We start from the raw sequence: 17,245 nt of genomic DNA, 5'->3' as shown, positions 1-17,245 counted from the left end.
CAAAAAAACTAAATACTAATAAAAAAAGTAAAAAAGCTAAAAAACTAAAAAAACTAAAAAACTAAAAAAAGGTAAAAAACTAAAAAAAATAAAAAATAAAAAAAAAACTAAAAAAAAAGGAAAAAACTGAAAAATAAGCTAACATAAAGGTAAAAACCAATAAAAACTAAAAAGAAAAAAAGGAAAAAACTAAAAAAAATTTTCATCTAAAAAACTAAAAAAAACTAAAAAAGGTAAAAACTAAAAGAACTAAAAAAGAAAAAAATAAATGACGACACTCAAAGAGAAAGCGACCAGGACAAAAGGAATGTTCGATTAGCAATCAACAAAGCACCGGGACATAGGGAGTATAAATGACGACCAGGACATAAGTAAAAAAAAATTAACAAAACTAAAAAGAAGGTAAAAACTACAAAAAAACTAAAAAGAAAAAAAAACTAAAAACTAATAAAAAAACTAAAAAATCTAAAAATCTAAATAAACTAAAAAAGAAAAAAAAAGGAAAAAAATAAAGGAGAAAAACAAAACTAAAAAACGAATGTATATACAGACCGGTACACCGGGATACAAATGACGACCGGGACACAGGGAATATAAATGACGACCGGGACACAGGGACACAACTACAACGGGGACACCGGGGGAAACAGGGGGATATAAATGACGACCGGGACAAAAAAACTAAAAAGAAAAAAAAACTAAAAACTAATAAAAAAACTAAAAAATCTAAAAATCTAAATAAGCTAAAAAAGAAAAAAAAAAGGAAAAAAATAAAGGAGAAAAACAAAACTAAAAAACGAATGTATATACAGACCGGGACACCGGGATACAAATGACGACCGGGACACAGGGAATATAAATGACGACCGGGACACAGGGACACAACTACAACGGGGACACCGGAGGAAACAGGGGGATGTAAATGACGACCGGGACACCGGGACAGGGAATGGTCGATTAGCACATACCATCAACAAAGCTCAAGGGCAATCATTAGAATCATGAGGTATAGATCTGAATACAGATTGTTTTCCCATGGACCATTATATGTTGCATGTTCAAGAGTCGGTAAACCTGACAATCTATTTATATGCAAAGACAATGGGACAGCAAAGAATGTTGTATATTCGCAAGTTTTACGTAGTTAAAACCATATATATATATATATCTATCTATATTCACAGGTGGGACATAGGGACACAACTACAATGGCGCGTAACTATTATGGCGCGTAACGACTTACGCGCGCGGGGGGGCTTGGGGGGGGCGCGAAGCGCCCCCACCAACTAGGTGTTGGGGTGGCGCGAAGCGCCACCCCAACAGCTAGTATATATATATATTATATATATATCTATCTATATTCCCGGCGTCCCCGTTGTAGTTATGTCCCTGTGTCCCGGTCGTCATTTATATTCCCTGTGTCCCGGTCGTGATTTGTGTCCGGGTGTCCCAGTCTGTAATTTCTCTTTGAGGTTCCCGGTCGCCATTTATATTCCCTGTGTCCCGGTCGTCATTTGTGTCCCGGTATATAATTTCATCAGTTGACAAACATGATGTCAGTCGACAAAAAACTTCATGACGCATACAGCTCAATCCTTATAATGACGTCAGTCGACTAACATGACGTCAGTCGACACACAAACATGACGTCACTCGACACACACACACAGACAACTTATTTTTATATATTACAGCCGAGGAAGCTGCTCAAAGAGTCTATGCCAAAAAACTTGCGGCTGATAGAGAAAGTAAGAAAAGAAAGCGTGCCGAGGAATCACAAGAACAGCAAGAAAACAGGCTTGCGGCTGATAGAGAAAGTAAGCAAGAAAACAGGCTTGCGGCTAAAGAACGCAAAACCGCGCAGTTAGATGAAAATCCACCTGGACAGCGAGAGTCAAAACATATCAAAACTGGAATGATAGCGATGATGATTGGGTTTGGGATTTTGACTTGGATAAGGTCATCAATGCCTACCAGATTTTAGTTAAAAAACAGGTTCGGCGATATATATTTCATAGTGACGCTGAAAACTAAAGAAGAAAAAGAAAAGTGAAACAAGAGCTAAGAGCTCATATGGCACTTGTGACGAGGTCGGAAGAGCCGAGAGCTCATATGGTACGAGGTCGGAAGAGCCAAGAGCCAAGAGCTCATTTGGCACTTGTGAGAAGGTCAGAACCTAAAGTTAAACTTTATAGCACAAGATCCTTCTAAATATCAAATTTCATTAAGATCTGGTCACCCTTTCGTAAGTTACAAATACCTCAATTTTCAAAATTACCTCCCCCCTCCCAATTCCACCAAAGAGAGCAGATCCGGTCCAGTTATGTCAGTCACGTATCTTAGACAGGTTTCTATTCTTCCCATCCAGTTTCATCCTGATCTCACCGCTTTAAGTATTTTCTAAGATTTCCGGTCCCCCCAACTGCCCCCCCCCCAATTACGTTTGATCCGGTTGAGATTTAAAATAAGATATCAGAGTTACGAGGTCCTTCTAAATATGAAGTTTCATGAAGATCCGATCACTCCTTCGTAAGTTAAAAATACGTTATTTTTCTTATTTTTCAGAATTACCCCCCCCCCCGCAATTGAGCGGATCCGTTCCAATTATGTAAATTACGTATGCAAGACTTTTGCTTATTTTTCCAACCAAGTTTCATCCCAATCCCTCCAATCTAAGCGTTTCCCATCATTTTAGGTCTCCCCACCCCAAACTTCCCCCAATGTCACCAGATCCGGTCAGGATTTAAAATAAGAGCTTTGAGCCACGATATCCTTCTAAAAATCAAATTTCATGGAGATCCAATCACCCGTTCGTAAGTTAAAAATACCTCATTTTTTCTAATTTTTCAGAATTAACCCCCCCCCCCCCCCCCCAACTACCCAAAAGAGAGCGGATCCGTTCCGTTTATGTCAATCATCTATCTAGGACTTGTGTTTATTTTTTCCCACCATGTTTCATCCCGATCCCTCCACTCTAAGTGTTTTCCAAGTTTTAGGTTCCCCCTCCCAACTCCCCGCCCCCATCACAAGATCTGGTCGGGATTTAAAATAAGAGCTCTAAGACACGATATCCTTCTAAACATCAAATTTCATTGAGATCCGATCACCCGTTCGCAAGTTGAAAATACCTCATTTTTCTAATTTTTAAGACTTACTCCCCCCCCCCCCAACTACCCCAAAGAGAACAAATAAGTTCCGATTATGTCAATCATGTATCTAGGACTTGCGCTTATTTTTCCCATCAAGTTTCATCCCGATCCCTCTACTCTAAGTGTTTTCCAAGATTTTAGGTTTCCCCCCTCCAACTCCCCCCAATGTCATCAGACCCAGTCGGGATTTAAAATAAGAGCTCTGAGACACAATATCATTCCAAACATCAAATTTCATTAAGATCCAATCACCCGCTCATAAGTTAAAAATACTTCATTTTTTCTATTTTTCCGAATTAACCGGCCCCTACTCCCCCCCCCAGATGGTCAAATCGGGAAAACGACTATTTCTAATTTAATCTGGTCCGGTCCCTGATACGCTTGCCAAATTTCATCGTCCTAGCTTACCTGGAAGTGCCTAAAGTAGCAAAACCGGGACTTTAGGTTTTCCCCCTCCGACTCCCCCCAATGTCATCAGATCCGGTCGGGATTTAAAATAAGAGCTCTAAGACACAGTATCATTCCAAACATGAAATTTCATTAAGATCCAAATACCCGCTGATAAGTTAAAAATACTTCATTTTTTCTATTTTTTGCGAATTAACCGGGCCCCCACTCCCCCCCAGATGGTCAAATCGGGAAAACGACTATTTCTAATTTAATCTGGTGCGGTCCCTGATACGCTTGCCAAATTTCATCGTCCTAGCTTACCTGGAAGTGCCTAAAGTAGCAAAACCGGGACCGACAGACCGACAGACAGACCGACAGACAGACCGACAGAATTGGCGACTGCTATATGTCACTTGGTTAATACCAAGTGCCATAAAAAGAAAAAAGGTAAAAAACTAAAAAGAAAAAACACTCAAAGAAAAATTACAGACCGGGACACAAATGACGACCGAGACAGAGGGAATATAAATGACGACCGGGACACTCAAAGAGAAATTACAGACTGGGATACCGGGACACAAATGACGACCGAGACACAGGGAATATAAATGACGACCAGGACACAGGTATTTAAGAAAATCGTTCAAAGACAAATTTTTAATTTTAAGAAGATCGTTGAAAGAGAAATTTATAATTGTAAAATGACTGAAGAACCTACAATGGCAACAGCCGAGGAAGCTGCTCAAAACGAATGTATTCAAGCCGAAGTAGCTGAGTTGGTAAAGCGTTATGTTCCAGGTTCTAGGTCCGAGAGATTCCAGGTTCGAACCTTGGCTTTAGCATTAATACAAAAGAAGAAAAAAAATTAAAAAAGGTAAAAACTACAAAAAAACTAAAAAAAAAAAAATAAAAAAAAAATAAAAAAAAAAAAAAAAAAAAAAAAAAACTAAAAATGACGACCAGGACACTCAAAGATAAATTACAGACCGGGACACCGGGACACAAATGACGACCGGGACACAGGGAATATAAAAGACGACCGGGACGCTCAAAGAGAAATTACAGACTGGGACACTGGGACACAAATGACGACCGGAATACTGGGAATATAAATGACGACCGGGACACAGGAACACAACTACAACGGGGATGCCGGGGGCACAGGGGGATATATAAATGACGACGGGGACACAGGGAATGTTCGATTAGCAATCACCATCAACAAAGCTCAAGGGCAATCATTAGAATAATGAGGTATAGATCTGAATACGGATTGTTATCCCCATGGCCAAATTTACGTTGCATGTTCAAGAGTCGGTAAACCTGACAATCTATTTATATGCACAGACAATGGGACATCGAAGAATGTTGTATATTCGCAAATTTTACGTAGTTAAAAACATATATATATATATATCTATAACGAAAAGAGAAATATTTTCTCTTTTATCTATATTCACAGGTGGGACTCAGGGACACAACTTCAATGGCGCGTAACTAATATGGCGCGTAACGACTTACGCGCGCGGGGGGATATATATATATATATATATATATATATATATATATATATATATATATATATATATATATATATATATATATATACTATTTTATCTATGCCCCAAAAATACATTTTTTTTTAATTAGATACAATTGTATTGTATACAATACAAATTTTAGCTATATCTTTTTTTGTATCTGGGGTTTCTCAGATTTTGCATCATGTCCGGTAACTGTGTTTTTAAACCTGTCTTTACAGATTTAGGAGAAATGAGGTGGAGGTGTAGCTGTGCAAGTAAAAAACCTTTTCCAGTCCCTAACTTGGATTCTAGATCTACAACTGAAGGTTGAGTTCAACTCAACATAACAATTTCAACCAGTACAACAATGACTTAGCTCACTAGACCTCATATTTCCATTCACTTCTTCCTTAATGTTGGAAACTGTGCATGCAAACTGATGTTGGTAGTACTTACTTCGAATACTCATCAGAGGATCATGGGCTGATATACTCTTCCTTAACGAGATTTTTCTTACATGAGTCCTATCAGGACTTTGATCACTTGCTTTGTATACATTAGATGGCCGACGAGGAATTATTGTCGATCTTCTTTTAATTTTCTTAACTGATAATGTCAGGCTGGAATGCAGATGGTCTTCCATATTTCCTGCAAAAAGACGTATCTTAGGATTAAAGGATTAAGATTGTTACTTCCTATCTTTTTCGTATATTGCTAAATCATTCTTTAGTTTGCATCCTTTTCCTTGAATAAAAGTAACGCCAATTGCCTCAATCACAGCCATATTTGAACTGTTAATACGCCCAAACAACCACATTGATAAAAGAAATTCAAAAGAGAATTAAACATGACACAATTTTGTTAGTTTCGACCTGAAGATCCCAATTACCTTGTCTTTTTTTTAGAGCATATGAGTCAATTAAATGCATTGATGCTAAAACTAAATGAAATGGGAGAAAAAAGAAATCAACTTAACCAAATTGGCTCCTCAATGACTTTTATAAAATTCTATAACTTAATGATTTAAAGAACTCAAAATTTTTTTGAATTAAGATTGAAGCTCTTTTTTGATTATTGTATTGCATAATTTGTACGATGACAAATGCAATATTGGAATTGTTTGCCAGTGAGAAACTCTATTTTATCTTAAAAGCCGCTGATCTCAGAGCAAGTCCTCTGACATAACTTGCCATAAGGCTTAGAGCCATAAGCACAATGGCGTTAAAAAAGATTTTTGAGAATTTAAGATCGCCAGGCATTTTCCCTTACATTTAACACACAATAAAACAAATAAGAAGTTTTCATACTGCAAGTTTAAGATAGAAGTTACCATTTCTTGATCCTTGATTCTTCAATTCTCAAGAAAAACTAATTGTAAGTGTTCCATATGTAAAAGATTAGAATATCGATCTTGATCAATTCAAAAACCTTTTTCCAAAAATATGTTTTTCAAAAAAATTGGAAGAACTATATTTTTTATTTATTTATTAACAGTTATTGACTCAATGGATAGCCTACTCCTATAAAAAAAGAAGAAAAAAGCAAAAAAAATAAACCACTTCAGACCCTGTACCACAGTATTTCTAGTACAGCAATACTTTTCTATGCTGTTTCCCTACTCTAAAAAAAAAAAAAAAAAAAAAAAAAAAAAAAAAAAAAAAAAAAAAAAAAAAAAAAAAAAAACATTAATCATAACCACTAAAACAATGATCCTAAATCGATTTACAAAAAGTCGACCTTTCTTCCTCTTGAATTATATCATAAGGAAGGGACCCCCATAAAGAAGGAAGAACATGGCAAATAGAAGATACAGACCTTGTACACCTCCTAGCCTGTTTTCTTATTAATGACAAATTCCTTGTCTCATATTCAGGCTGATCACTCTCAAACACACCGATCACACATTCAGGTGCATTTTTATACAATATATCAAACATAAAAAGAACCTTATAAAAATTAAAAAGACCTGAAACTGTTAAAACATTAATTTTTTTTATAACAATCTCTTACTGGCATCCAATTATCAAATTAATAAGAACCCAAATCACCGAATTTTGAAGAGCATGAAATGACTTCAAATGTTTCTGAAAAGTAGATGACCCCACAAAACAGCAATAAATCAAATAAGGGTGGATAATCGAAAAATATATCAATCTAAGTATATTAACTGGGAAAAATATTTCAGGTTTCTCAGAATTCCTACATTCTGAGCAATTTTAGGTGATATGCATTGTATGTATTTTGAGAAACTAAGAGTCTTACCCACAATTATGCCTAAATATTTCACAGACGGTACACATTCAATACAGTAAGATTTAACATTTAATTTCTTTAACCAAGGATAATAATTTGACTATCTAGAAAAAATTACCCATTGAGACCTCTAATGATTCAGCATTAGGTGATTTCACTTTTCAACCCTTGGTGTACTATCTCTTGTCATAGTTAGTAATCCTCATTCTATTTTTTCTGCCACTTGTAAGACATGTGTTTTCAGTAAACAGAACTAAAGCTTGATTTGGGTCCTCTTGTCTTTGGGCACCTCCAACTTCAATATACAGCCCACCAAGTGCTGAGCATAGGTTATTTACATACAATGCGACCAATAGTGGTCCCAAAGGGGGCCCTATGGAACTCCACATCTTAATTTATGATCTACTGATGGACCAACAATTTCACAAAAAACGATTCGATTTTTAATATAAGATAAAAAGTCACAGCGCACTCCCCCTAACCTCTCAATTTCCCAATTTCTTTAATAAGATCAAATGATCACAAGTATCAAACGCCTTTAATGTATATAGAAACACTGAACCAACTTTAAATTTATTATCGAGTTCTTCACATAGTGGCTCAGGGTATGGGGAAAAGACCAAGTCTTCGTAAAAAAAAGAGAAGTTTCTTAAGAGAATCATCAACGTTGGGGTCTTGGTATTGAGGCAGGTGTCCCAGCACTTTCAGCTGTCACAACTTAACTTACTGACTTGCGTCCTAGACTACCTCTTGGGTTGCATTGGGGCCATCTTGTTTACACGTTCAAGGATCAGCTTTGTGTCGGATATTCGGTCATTTGCTTGGTTGAAAAGTTGCAAAAGGTCACTTACAAAGTTGTCTCACCAGCTCTTCCTTGGTCTAATGGGGCGGTGACTGCTGTGTACTCTACTTTCAAGAATGACTTTTGGCAGTAGTGACTTCTCCATCTGATGAACGTGACCCAGATATCCCAGTTGTTGTTGGGGCACTCTCTGGAGTATTGTTGCTTCTTGGCTACAGACTCTGTTGAGGTATGTCATACCGGCTATACAGTGAGTGAATTTTATTTTGAATGCTGAAAATTTTCACTCGCCCTCCAGCTTCAGAGTTCACGTCTCGCAGGTGTATAGGTCGAAAAGAAAAATTAAGAAGTCGAAGAGTCGTAGCTTTAGTCGTATTGATAGATATTTATTCTTGAGGAGGAGTGCACTCGCTTGAAGCTTGCACTTCCTAATGCAAGTCTTCTTTTTATGTCGTCACTGCAACTACTGTCTGGTTTTAGAAGGCCCCCTAGTTATACGAATTGGGTAACAGATTCAACTACTTCGCTGCTTACTATGACATGAGCGGGAGGTGTGCAGGGGTCTCTTGTTGTATCCACGACTATCGTCTTCTTCAGAGTAATGGTCACTCTGAAGCTATTTGCAGCGAATTATAGTTCAGAAGCTTGGGACTGTAATCTAGGTATAGTTTCAGTAAGGATATTGAGGTCATCAGCATAAGCTAGGGCGTCTATGGAGACTCCGCTAATATTCAGGCCTAATTTATTTTCTAGTGGAGGTAGGATAGCAAGAAAAAGCAGCTTGAATAGTTGGGGAGAAAGTATGCAACCTTGAAGGACACTCGAAGTCATTGAAAACCCTTCTATCCGCCCTTCTAGGGTATGAACGTAGCTGTGGTAGTCATTCATATTTTGGATAACATCAATTAACTTTTCAGGCATATCACAGTGTGCCAGAATGTGTCATAGCCCGTTTCGCCATACAGGATCAAAAGACTGCTTGAAATCAATGAATTGTTCAAGGATTTCTTTACCAAAATCAAGATGCTTCCCCCCAAGTTGTCTTACTACAAAATTTGAGCTGTGGTAGATCATCTAGAGCAGATACCAGCCTGATAATCACTGATGATGTGATCTGTAATGCCGTTTGGTTATTGTCCAAACGGCAACAGCCACTTTATGAGGTATGTTCTCTAGCAATTTTTCATCCAAACGGCTTTAACATATTTCTTTAATGACTTCATTATTGCCAAGTGGCCTACCATCCTTGTCCAAAATACTGCCAACAATAGCATTAAAGTCATGCATCACTATTACAAGATCTTTCTTTGGGACTTAGTCAGCTAGAACCTGAAGTTGTTGACAAAAAAAACTCAACTTCTTCATCTGATTTTGAGGAGTCAGGGGTGTACACTCGGATGCCGGAAATGATCTGCACTTTTGCTCGTAGCCAAATCATCATGAGATGCTCTAAGACTCATTTTGTGACTATGAATGCGGATTTGGCTTTACGCGTCAAAAGAAACCCAACGCCCTACTGGTGTTGACCATTGTATCTACGGGAGCATGATAGCGTGATATCGCCTTATCGCTGTTCCCCTGAGCCATGATTCTGAGAGCCCTATGAGGTCCTGTCTGCATCTTTCAAGTTCTTTGACCATTAGTTCTAGTTTCCAAGGTTTTGCCAAAGTCCTTACGTTTATAGTGCCAAGATAAAATGCTAGAGCTATAGCCTGAAGTTGTTGATAAAAACAAACACCTTCTTCATCTGGTTTGGAGGAGTCCTGGGCATACACTCGGATGAAGGAACTGTTCTGCGCTGTTGCTCATAGCTGAATCATCATGAGACTGGTTTTGTGACTATGAGTGCAGAATTGGCTTTATCCGTCAAAAGAAACCCAATCAGTCAGTGTCTTCTGTAACATTTATGGGAGTGTGACGTTGCTGCATTGCTGATTTCCTCAGTCAGTTAGATGGGTTTCTGAGAGCCCAATGAGGTCCTGTCTGTATCTTTCGAGTTCTTTGACTATTACTTCTAGTTTCCTAGGTTTTGCCAAATTCCTAACGTTTAAAGTGCCAGGATAAACTGGGGTCTTCTGAATTAGGATAGGGCTTTTCTCTTCTGCACCACATTCATCCTCTAAAGGAGAAGTTGGAAATTGCTGAAATCTTCCCAAACCGTCTGGTCGTTGAAATCTTTGTGTGCAAAATATAACTAGCTATTTCATCTTGGCTTTCGTTGGTTGCCCTGAACGCAGTAGCATGTTTTTTTCTCTTTATTCAGCTGATCCATTACAATTTTCTAGAAGAAGATTTCATGGCTGTTTAAGGACAGCACTAGGCCACTCCCCTCTGTCCTTTGCAGCCAACTGTTTCCTCCATCTTGGGTGTGCTCCACCCTCTCAGCTTTCAGCTAGCTGACTATTTAACCCATAGCTGGGACTAGGACTTGATTAGCCCTGCAGTTAGGAGCCCCAGTTTTATTTAAGGACACCAGGAACAGGGTCCTCCTTGGTCCGCACCTTCTCATTAGTTATCCGAAGGAATCTCCTGATATCCGAGGGGTTTTCTCATATCCACCACCTGAGTCACCCTGAGTAGCCTTGGGGAGGCCCCCATTGAGAAGCTATATCAGTAGGTACTGCTTTTCCATAAACGGAAGGGAAATTTGCTTCCACTAGCTCTTTTAATACAGACTTGCATAGATTGATATGTTCAAAGTAGGTGAGTATCTAAATTTTCTTTTTGCAGATAAAAAGAAGTTGAAAGCAGAATTGAACCCACTTTTTCACAAAAATCAGAAGGGAAATGAAGTGAAACTAGGTAATACTTACTTACTTACTTTACTTAAGTCCCGTCCATCCTCGCGGGACGTTTTGGGGCCACTTCTTTTGACAGGGCATGAACTAGGGCTCGGTACGTTGTTCTATCGTGTGCAGTTCGAGTCAACTCAACGATGCGCTTTCGGTCAAAGTTTTCAATCCACCTCTTGCTAGGTCTTCCTCGTGGTCGAGATCCGTCTATGGTTCCTTCGAGGGAGATTTTTGGTAGACGGTCGTGGTCCATTCTCTTGACATGCCCGAGCCATCGCAGTTGTTGTCGTTTGATTTTATTTAGGATTGTGTCGGGGGACTTCAGCCGTCTTCGCACCTCCTCATTGGTCACATGTTCAGTGTAGGTGATTCTTGCGATGCGACGGAGACATCTCATCTCGAATGCAAGTAGGTTGCGGTCATTTTCGATCTTCAAGGTCCAGGTCTCACACCCATATATAGCAATTGGCACAATCAGGCTGTTGAAAAGTTGAACTTTCAGCTGGTTCGACAGGTTTCGGCATTTCCAGATATTTGTGAGCCTTTTAAAACTGGAGCTAGCAAGAGCTAGGCGGCGTTTGATGTCGGAGGTATGACAATTGTCCGCTGTGAGGAGACTGCCCAGGTAGACGAATTGGTCGACCGTTTCAACTGGCTGGCCGTCAATCATTATGGAAGGAGTAGCTGCTTGCTTTTGGCGTGACGTGACCATAACTTTCGTTTTTTTGGCGTTAATTTGCATGCCAAAAGGTTTTGTGGCTTCGTTGAGACAGTCTGCTTGTCTTTGGAGATCAGCGGCCTTTGTAGAGAGCTGGTCGATGTCGTCAGCATAGACGAGCTTGTTTACTAGGACTCCACCTATTTTGGCTCCATGTTCGTCTGGTATCAGTGACAGTATGGCATGAAGAAACAGGTTGAACAGGTGGGGCGACAAAATACATCCTTATAGAATTCCCGAGGATGTTGAGAATTTATCAGAGAGTCCATCAGTGGTGAGTATCCGGCTTCTGGATTGGCTGTATATATTCTCAATAATCGTGACGATTAGGTCGGGGATACCGTAATGTCTTAGGATGTGCCACAGACCTTTCCTCCAGATTAAATCGAAGGCTTGCTGAAAGTCAATAAAGAGATGATATAGGTCTCTGTTGAACTCGAAAAAGCGTTCCATGAGCTGGCGAACGGTGAAGATTTGGTCAATGGTCGATCGTCCAGGTCGGAAGCCAGCTTGGTATTCACCCAGAACGGAGACTGTAATTGCTTGGATTCTACGTAGGAGAGTTTTGGTCAGTATTCTAGTTTGATGACTGGTCAAGCTGATCAAGTGGTAGTTCTCACACTCTCTTCTTGAGCCTTTTTTGTGGATTGGGACCACTGCTGCCTTACACCATAGCTGTGGGACGTGGCCCGTTGACCATGCGGCTGACACAACTTTGTGGTACAATTCGACGACGTCCTCTGAGTCAATGTTAATTAGTTCAGCAGTGATACCGTCCGGTCCTGGGGCCTTCCCTCGTTTCAGGGATCTTATCGCTGCCTCAGTTTCTGATTTTGAGAGTGGTGGTGGAGGTTCTCGATCATTAATGGGGAAGGAGTTTAGGATGCTGGGATCGGCAATGATCTGCGGATTTAATTTATCTTCAAAATATTCCTTCCATCGTTCGAGCTTCATTTTTGCGTCGTTGATGGGATTGTTTTGTTTGTCTAGGATTGCTGTGGAGATGGAATCTTTCCTGCTAGACAGTTCACGAACTGTTTTGAAGAGTTTTTGACTGTTTCCGTTCCTAAACTGGGTTTCGCATTCCTTGCATTTCTCGGTAACATGGTTACGCAAGGCCTTTCGGACTTCCCGTTCGATTCTCCCTTTGAGATATTTATAGGTGTCTCGGCTGCATGGGCCAGCTTTGATGTTGCAGAGACGCTTTTGGTTACACAGTTGGATTATTTCTTCAGTAATCCACGGCTTTTCGTCTTTCGTTTTTCTCCCGAGGACATCATTTGCTGTCTCCAAAACCGCAGAAGTTGCATGCTCAGCCAGTTCATCAATCTCTTTGACGGTAGTGAGGGAAGTGAAGTTTTTTTTATGGGGTCGCGAAGCAGCTCTGTCCTGAATCTAAGGATTCTTGTCGTCTTAGGGAGTCGTTTCAGTCTTAGCTTGAGTTTGGACATCAGGAGTGAGTGATCTGAATCAAAGTCTGCACCAGGAAGGGATACAGTATCCATTATTGAGGACTTCCAGCGTTTAGATATCAGCACATAGTCTATCATGTTTTCTGTTACTCCGTTGGGGGATCTCCAGGTGACCTTACGGCGGTGTCTGTGTTTAAAGGCGGTGTTAGTTATATACAGGTCGTTTTCTCTACAGAAACTAATTAGCCTTTCACCTCTTCCGTTCAGTCGGCCGTGGCCATGCGGTCCCATTACATCTCTCCGATCAATCTGATCGTTGCCCGTGATAGCGTTGAAGTCGCCCATGACGATGAGCATATCTTTCTTTGGTGTTTGGTCGGTGACACTTTGAAGTTGAAAGTAGAACTGTTTGGATTCTTCATTGCTTTGGGCAGAGTCAGGAGCATATACCTGGATGATGGTAAGGTTTGACATGGATCCCTTTAGTCTAATGGTTGCTATCCTTTCTGATACGGGCGTGAAGGAGATCAGCGCCTTTTTTGTAGTTGGTGAGAGGATGAATCCAACACCCTGTCTGTGAGTGCCATCGGTGCGTCCCGAGAGTAGGAGGGAGGTTCCAGAGATAGTTTCTTCACCGGTTCGGGGGAGGTGTGTCCAGATAGCCCGAATAAGTCCCACTTGTATCGGTTTAGTTCTCTCAGTAGTAGATCCATTTTTCCTGGTTTGGCTAGAGTCCGGGTGTTGAGTGTTCCTATGTTGAGTAAAGTTTTAGTGGAGATGGGTTGCAGGGTATCCTCATCCCGTCCGGGGGTCGTCATAGGCCTATTATGATCGTCGGTTTCCCTGTACGCAGTAGCATGTTCGTCGGTTTCCCCGTACGCGGTAGTATGTTCGTCGGCTTCCCCGTACGCGGTATTATGTTCAATATTACTTCCATTCGCCATCATCATCATCATCATCAAATTGCTAGGTTCGTCGGTTTCCCCAGACGCGGTAGTAATTCTGCTTTGATTTATAGAGCCCATAATTCATTTGTTAAAAGGAGAGGTTTCAAGGCAGGTTAGGAGACGGCGGTAAGCCACTCCTCTCCATCAACTTGCAGAGGCCGCTGTTCGTCGCTGAATCATCCGCCCTTTCGCAGTTGTCCTCCTGAAGAGGATGCTCCCACGATGATAATCTGCCATACCATACGATTTTACCCATTGTTGGGAGAAGGTTTGAAGCTGACGGGACATATCCACACGCCGGTGGGCCCAGTTCAGTCTACATCAGAGGGGCCTTCTTCCTCCTCCGCCTGAATTTATGTCCCCCAGGCGAGGGTATCCCAGTTATATTTTAGGACTCCCAGGGGCTGGGTCCCCCCTTGGTCCGCACCTCCATCACCACCGGAGGTACCCTGCATATCTGCAAGGGTTTCCCCTATCCGCCACCTGGGGACGCGCTGAGTAGCCTGGTAATGGCTACTATTAAAGAGTTGGCTTATGCCATTGAACCTGAATTGGACTGGTTGTCAACACAGCTCTCCAGTACAACAACAACAGCAGGGAAATGATCAAGAAAAGTGACAATACTATCATGCCTTTCCACTCACTATGTGTCATAAAAGCAAAGGACCTTTTGCTTTTTTGTATGTGGCAAAGCAGAAGTTAATGACTCAGTTCATTTGAGAGAAAAGGAAAATAATAACAACTTCTTACAAGTATCCATATAGTGTTTGAATTTAGTTCAGTATCAAGGTCTTCACCAGGGCAAGGTTTGAACAATTCAAAGCATAATGCATTTAAATTGCAAGTGGACACCGCTTTTGTATCTCTGCTTGAATACCCTTGTAGAAACCAGATATGCTACTACCTCCATTAAAGTCAATTCCAACTAACTTGTTCATGTCTAATCCAAACTCTAAGCAGAGTTTAATAATCCACTTTGCAAAATCTACGCCAGTCGAGTCATTTGTGATGTCAAACTGCAAAAAGTTTTCTTCTATTTGATGATTATTGTAGAAACAGACAATAAGAACAAGCTGTTTTTTTTTATGTTACCCAACTCGTTTCATCAGCCAATATAAAAAAAAATACTTTGTAATTTTTGCTCCCCATGGAAATTACTGTTGCATAAAATCCCCCTTCCTGAAAGATTCCCTCCATACATTTCTATCCTTGCCGAAAATTCTCCCAGAAAAATTTCCTGTATAAAATCCAATCTGGAAGACTGCCCTTACTTTCATTTGAATTTATTTTTATTCATTTCTTATTGTTTTTCAAATCATGGCAGAAATCCCCCTCTCACTGGAAGCTTTTTCCCTAGAAACCCTCATCCCCCCATGGAATGTGTTCCCCAGAAGAAAATTTCCCCTTGGAAAATTTATCCCATTGAATAATCTCAACAGACAATTCCATAAGACAAATAAAATGAATTCCATATAGAAATTCAGATTAATTCCTTCATGTAATGTTTTCCCTGGAAATTTCTCTAAGATACTCCTACCCAACAAAGAATTCTTCCCAAGGAATACTGTCCCCTGCTGTACCCCCCCCCCCAACAAAATGTCTGTGTATTTCTCAATAACAAATACTATACATAAACAATGAGCTGATTTCATTACACATTTCTACAGGTGCTGTGTAGAGCCATACCATCCCAAGAGGCACGGTTGTTGGCCTTTTTCAACTATGCTAAATCAGATGACTATCTTGAAGTTTTACAATGTGCCTTTCTCCAAATTGTGATTGGATGTCTCTAGGGGGAAAAGGGCATGGAAAGGCAGCTAGTTGCCCTCCAATCTTTATGGTCATTAAAAAGGACACTAGAACTTTTGAATTCCACTTGAATGAGCCTTCTCCCAATCTTCTAGGACCATTGCTTTGGTACCAATCGCCCCAAGGAAAAAACAAATAAATTAAAATTCATCTGCGTTCTCTCTTTTGGCAAAGACTAGAAAATTCATTTTTTTTGCAGATTGGGGCTGAAACCTCTATAGTAGTTGCATCTGATACAATGAAATATCATGGTATGATCAGTGTTGTTACTATCCAATATGTTTGGGGGGGAGGGAAGGCAAGAAATTTTACTGACTGGCTGGTCATTTTTACTGACCTTTTTTGTCAATAATTTTGAATACAATATGTGTATTCAAATACAATATGTAAAATCACTGCACAAGTTGGCAAAACCACTGCATTTACCAACCAAGATTTAGATTTTGGTACATATCATGCCAATATTTTAATGCTGTTTATTTAACCAAATGGAAAGTTGTGGCACCATCTGTAAAATCATGGCAGGAGTCAATGAAAGTGCTGTGTTTACCAACCAAGTTCAAAATTTCTGTAGATGACATGTCAGTATTTTCATGGTCTTTACTGAACCAAACGAAGAGTTTTAGCAGCATCAGAAAAATCATAGCACAAAGTGTCATGATTTTACTGATTTTTTTTTTACCAAGTGACCATAAACATTAGAGGCAGTGCCCCCTCCCACCCAATAATTGATGACCCTGGGCGTGATTACCACTAAGATTCCTTGACCTTTTCAGGGTATATCCCCTTTTTTCTAAAAAATCAGGCAAATTTCCTCATGTTACCTCACTTGCAGTTTGCTAGCAGGAACTGCTTGATAAATATGTTGGCAGATATATATTTCATGAATGTAATACTTTAAATTCAATTAACATAGCCCACAACCATTTTACTAGGCTTAGGCTATATTTGAGAGAGTGAAGTTCTTTTTAAATCATTAATATTATATATCTCTCAAAAGTACTGGAGATAAATTGTGAGTCAATAAAAGCAGTACTTTTGATAAATGACATAGATGTAATAAATGCATGCTGGTATCATCTTTTTCCCATGTAATATATTCAACTTTCAATCTAGACAAAAATTGCAATATTTATAGTATGATATTGATGGTGCAGCAAGGTATAGAAAAATCTGCATTGTGGTACAGCAGGGTACAGCAAAATCTACATTTGTGGGGCAGCTGGGTACAGCAAAATCTACATTTGTGGGGCAGCAGGGTACAGTGAAATCTACATATGTCTTCCCCCTGAGAAAAAAAGAAGATCCAGCTCTGACAATGTTACAGTACCGCAGTGAATATTATATTTAAAAGAAGTACATAATAAAGAATACAATGGTACTAGTTTTATTTGATTATGATGCTTGAGTTAGTCTATGGAAAAATTATAGGATAGAATCCTAGTTTAGA

General features: G+C 39.7%; 1 protein-coding gene across 1 annotated transcript in view; it reads right to left on the bottom strand.

The window, feature by feature from the left end:
- The window catches only part of LOC136031222 (uncharacterized), a 49,624-nt gene that overhangs the window by 20,905 nt on the left and 11,474 nt on the right, over nucleotides 1–17,245 (bottom strand). The window contains exon 2 of the mRNA XM_065710620.1: nucleotides 5,519–5,710. Coding sequence (XP_065566692.1) covers nucleotides 5,519–5,705 — 187 coding nt within the window. The 5' untranslated portion in view covers nucleotides 5,706–5,710. The remainder of the gene's footprint in view (nucleotides 1–5,518; nucleotides 5,711–17,245) is intronic.

This window comes from Artemia franciscana, chromosome 9 (assembly GCF_032884065.1).
Source record: "Artemia franciscana chromosome 9, ASM3288406v1, whole genome shotgun sequence".
NCBI lineage: Eukaryota > Metazoa > Arthropoda > Branchiopoda > Anostraca > Artemiidae > Artemia > Artemia franciscana.
Note: the sequence above shows the minus strand (reverse complement) of the source record. Positions and strands in the feature narration are given on the sequence as shown.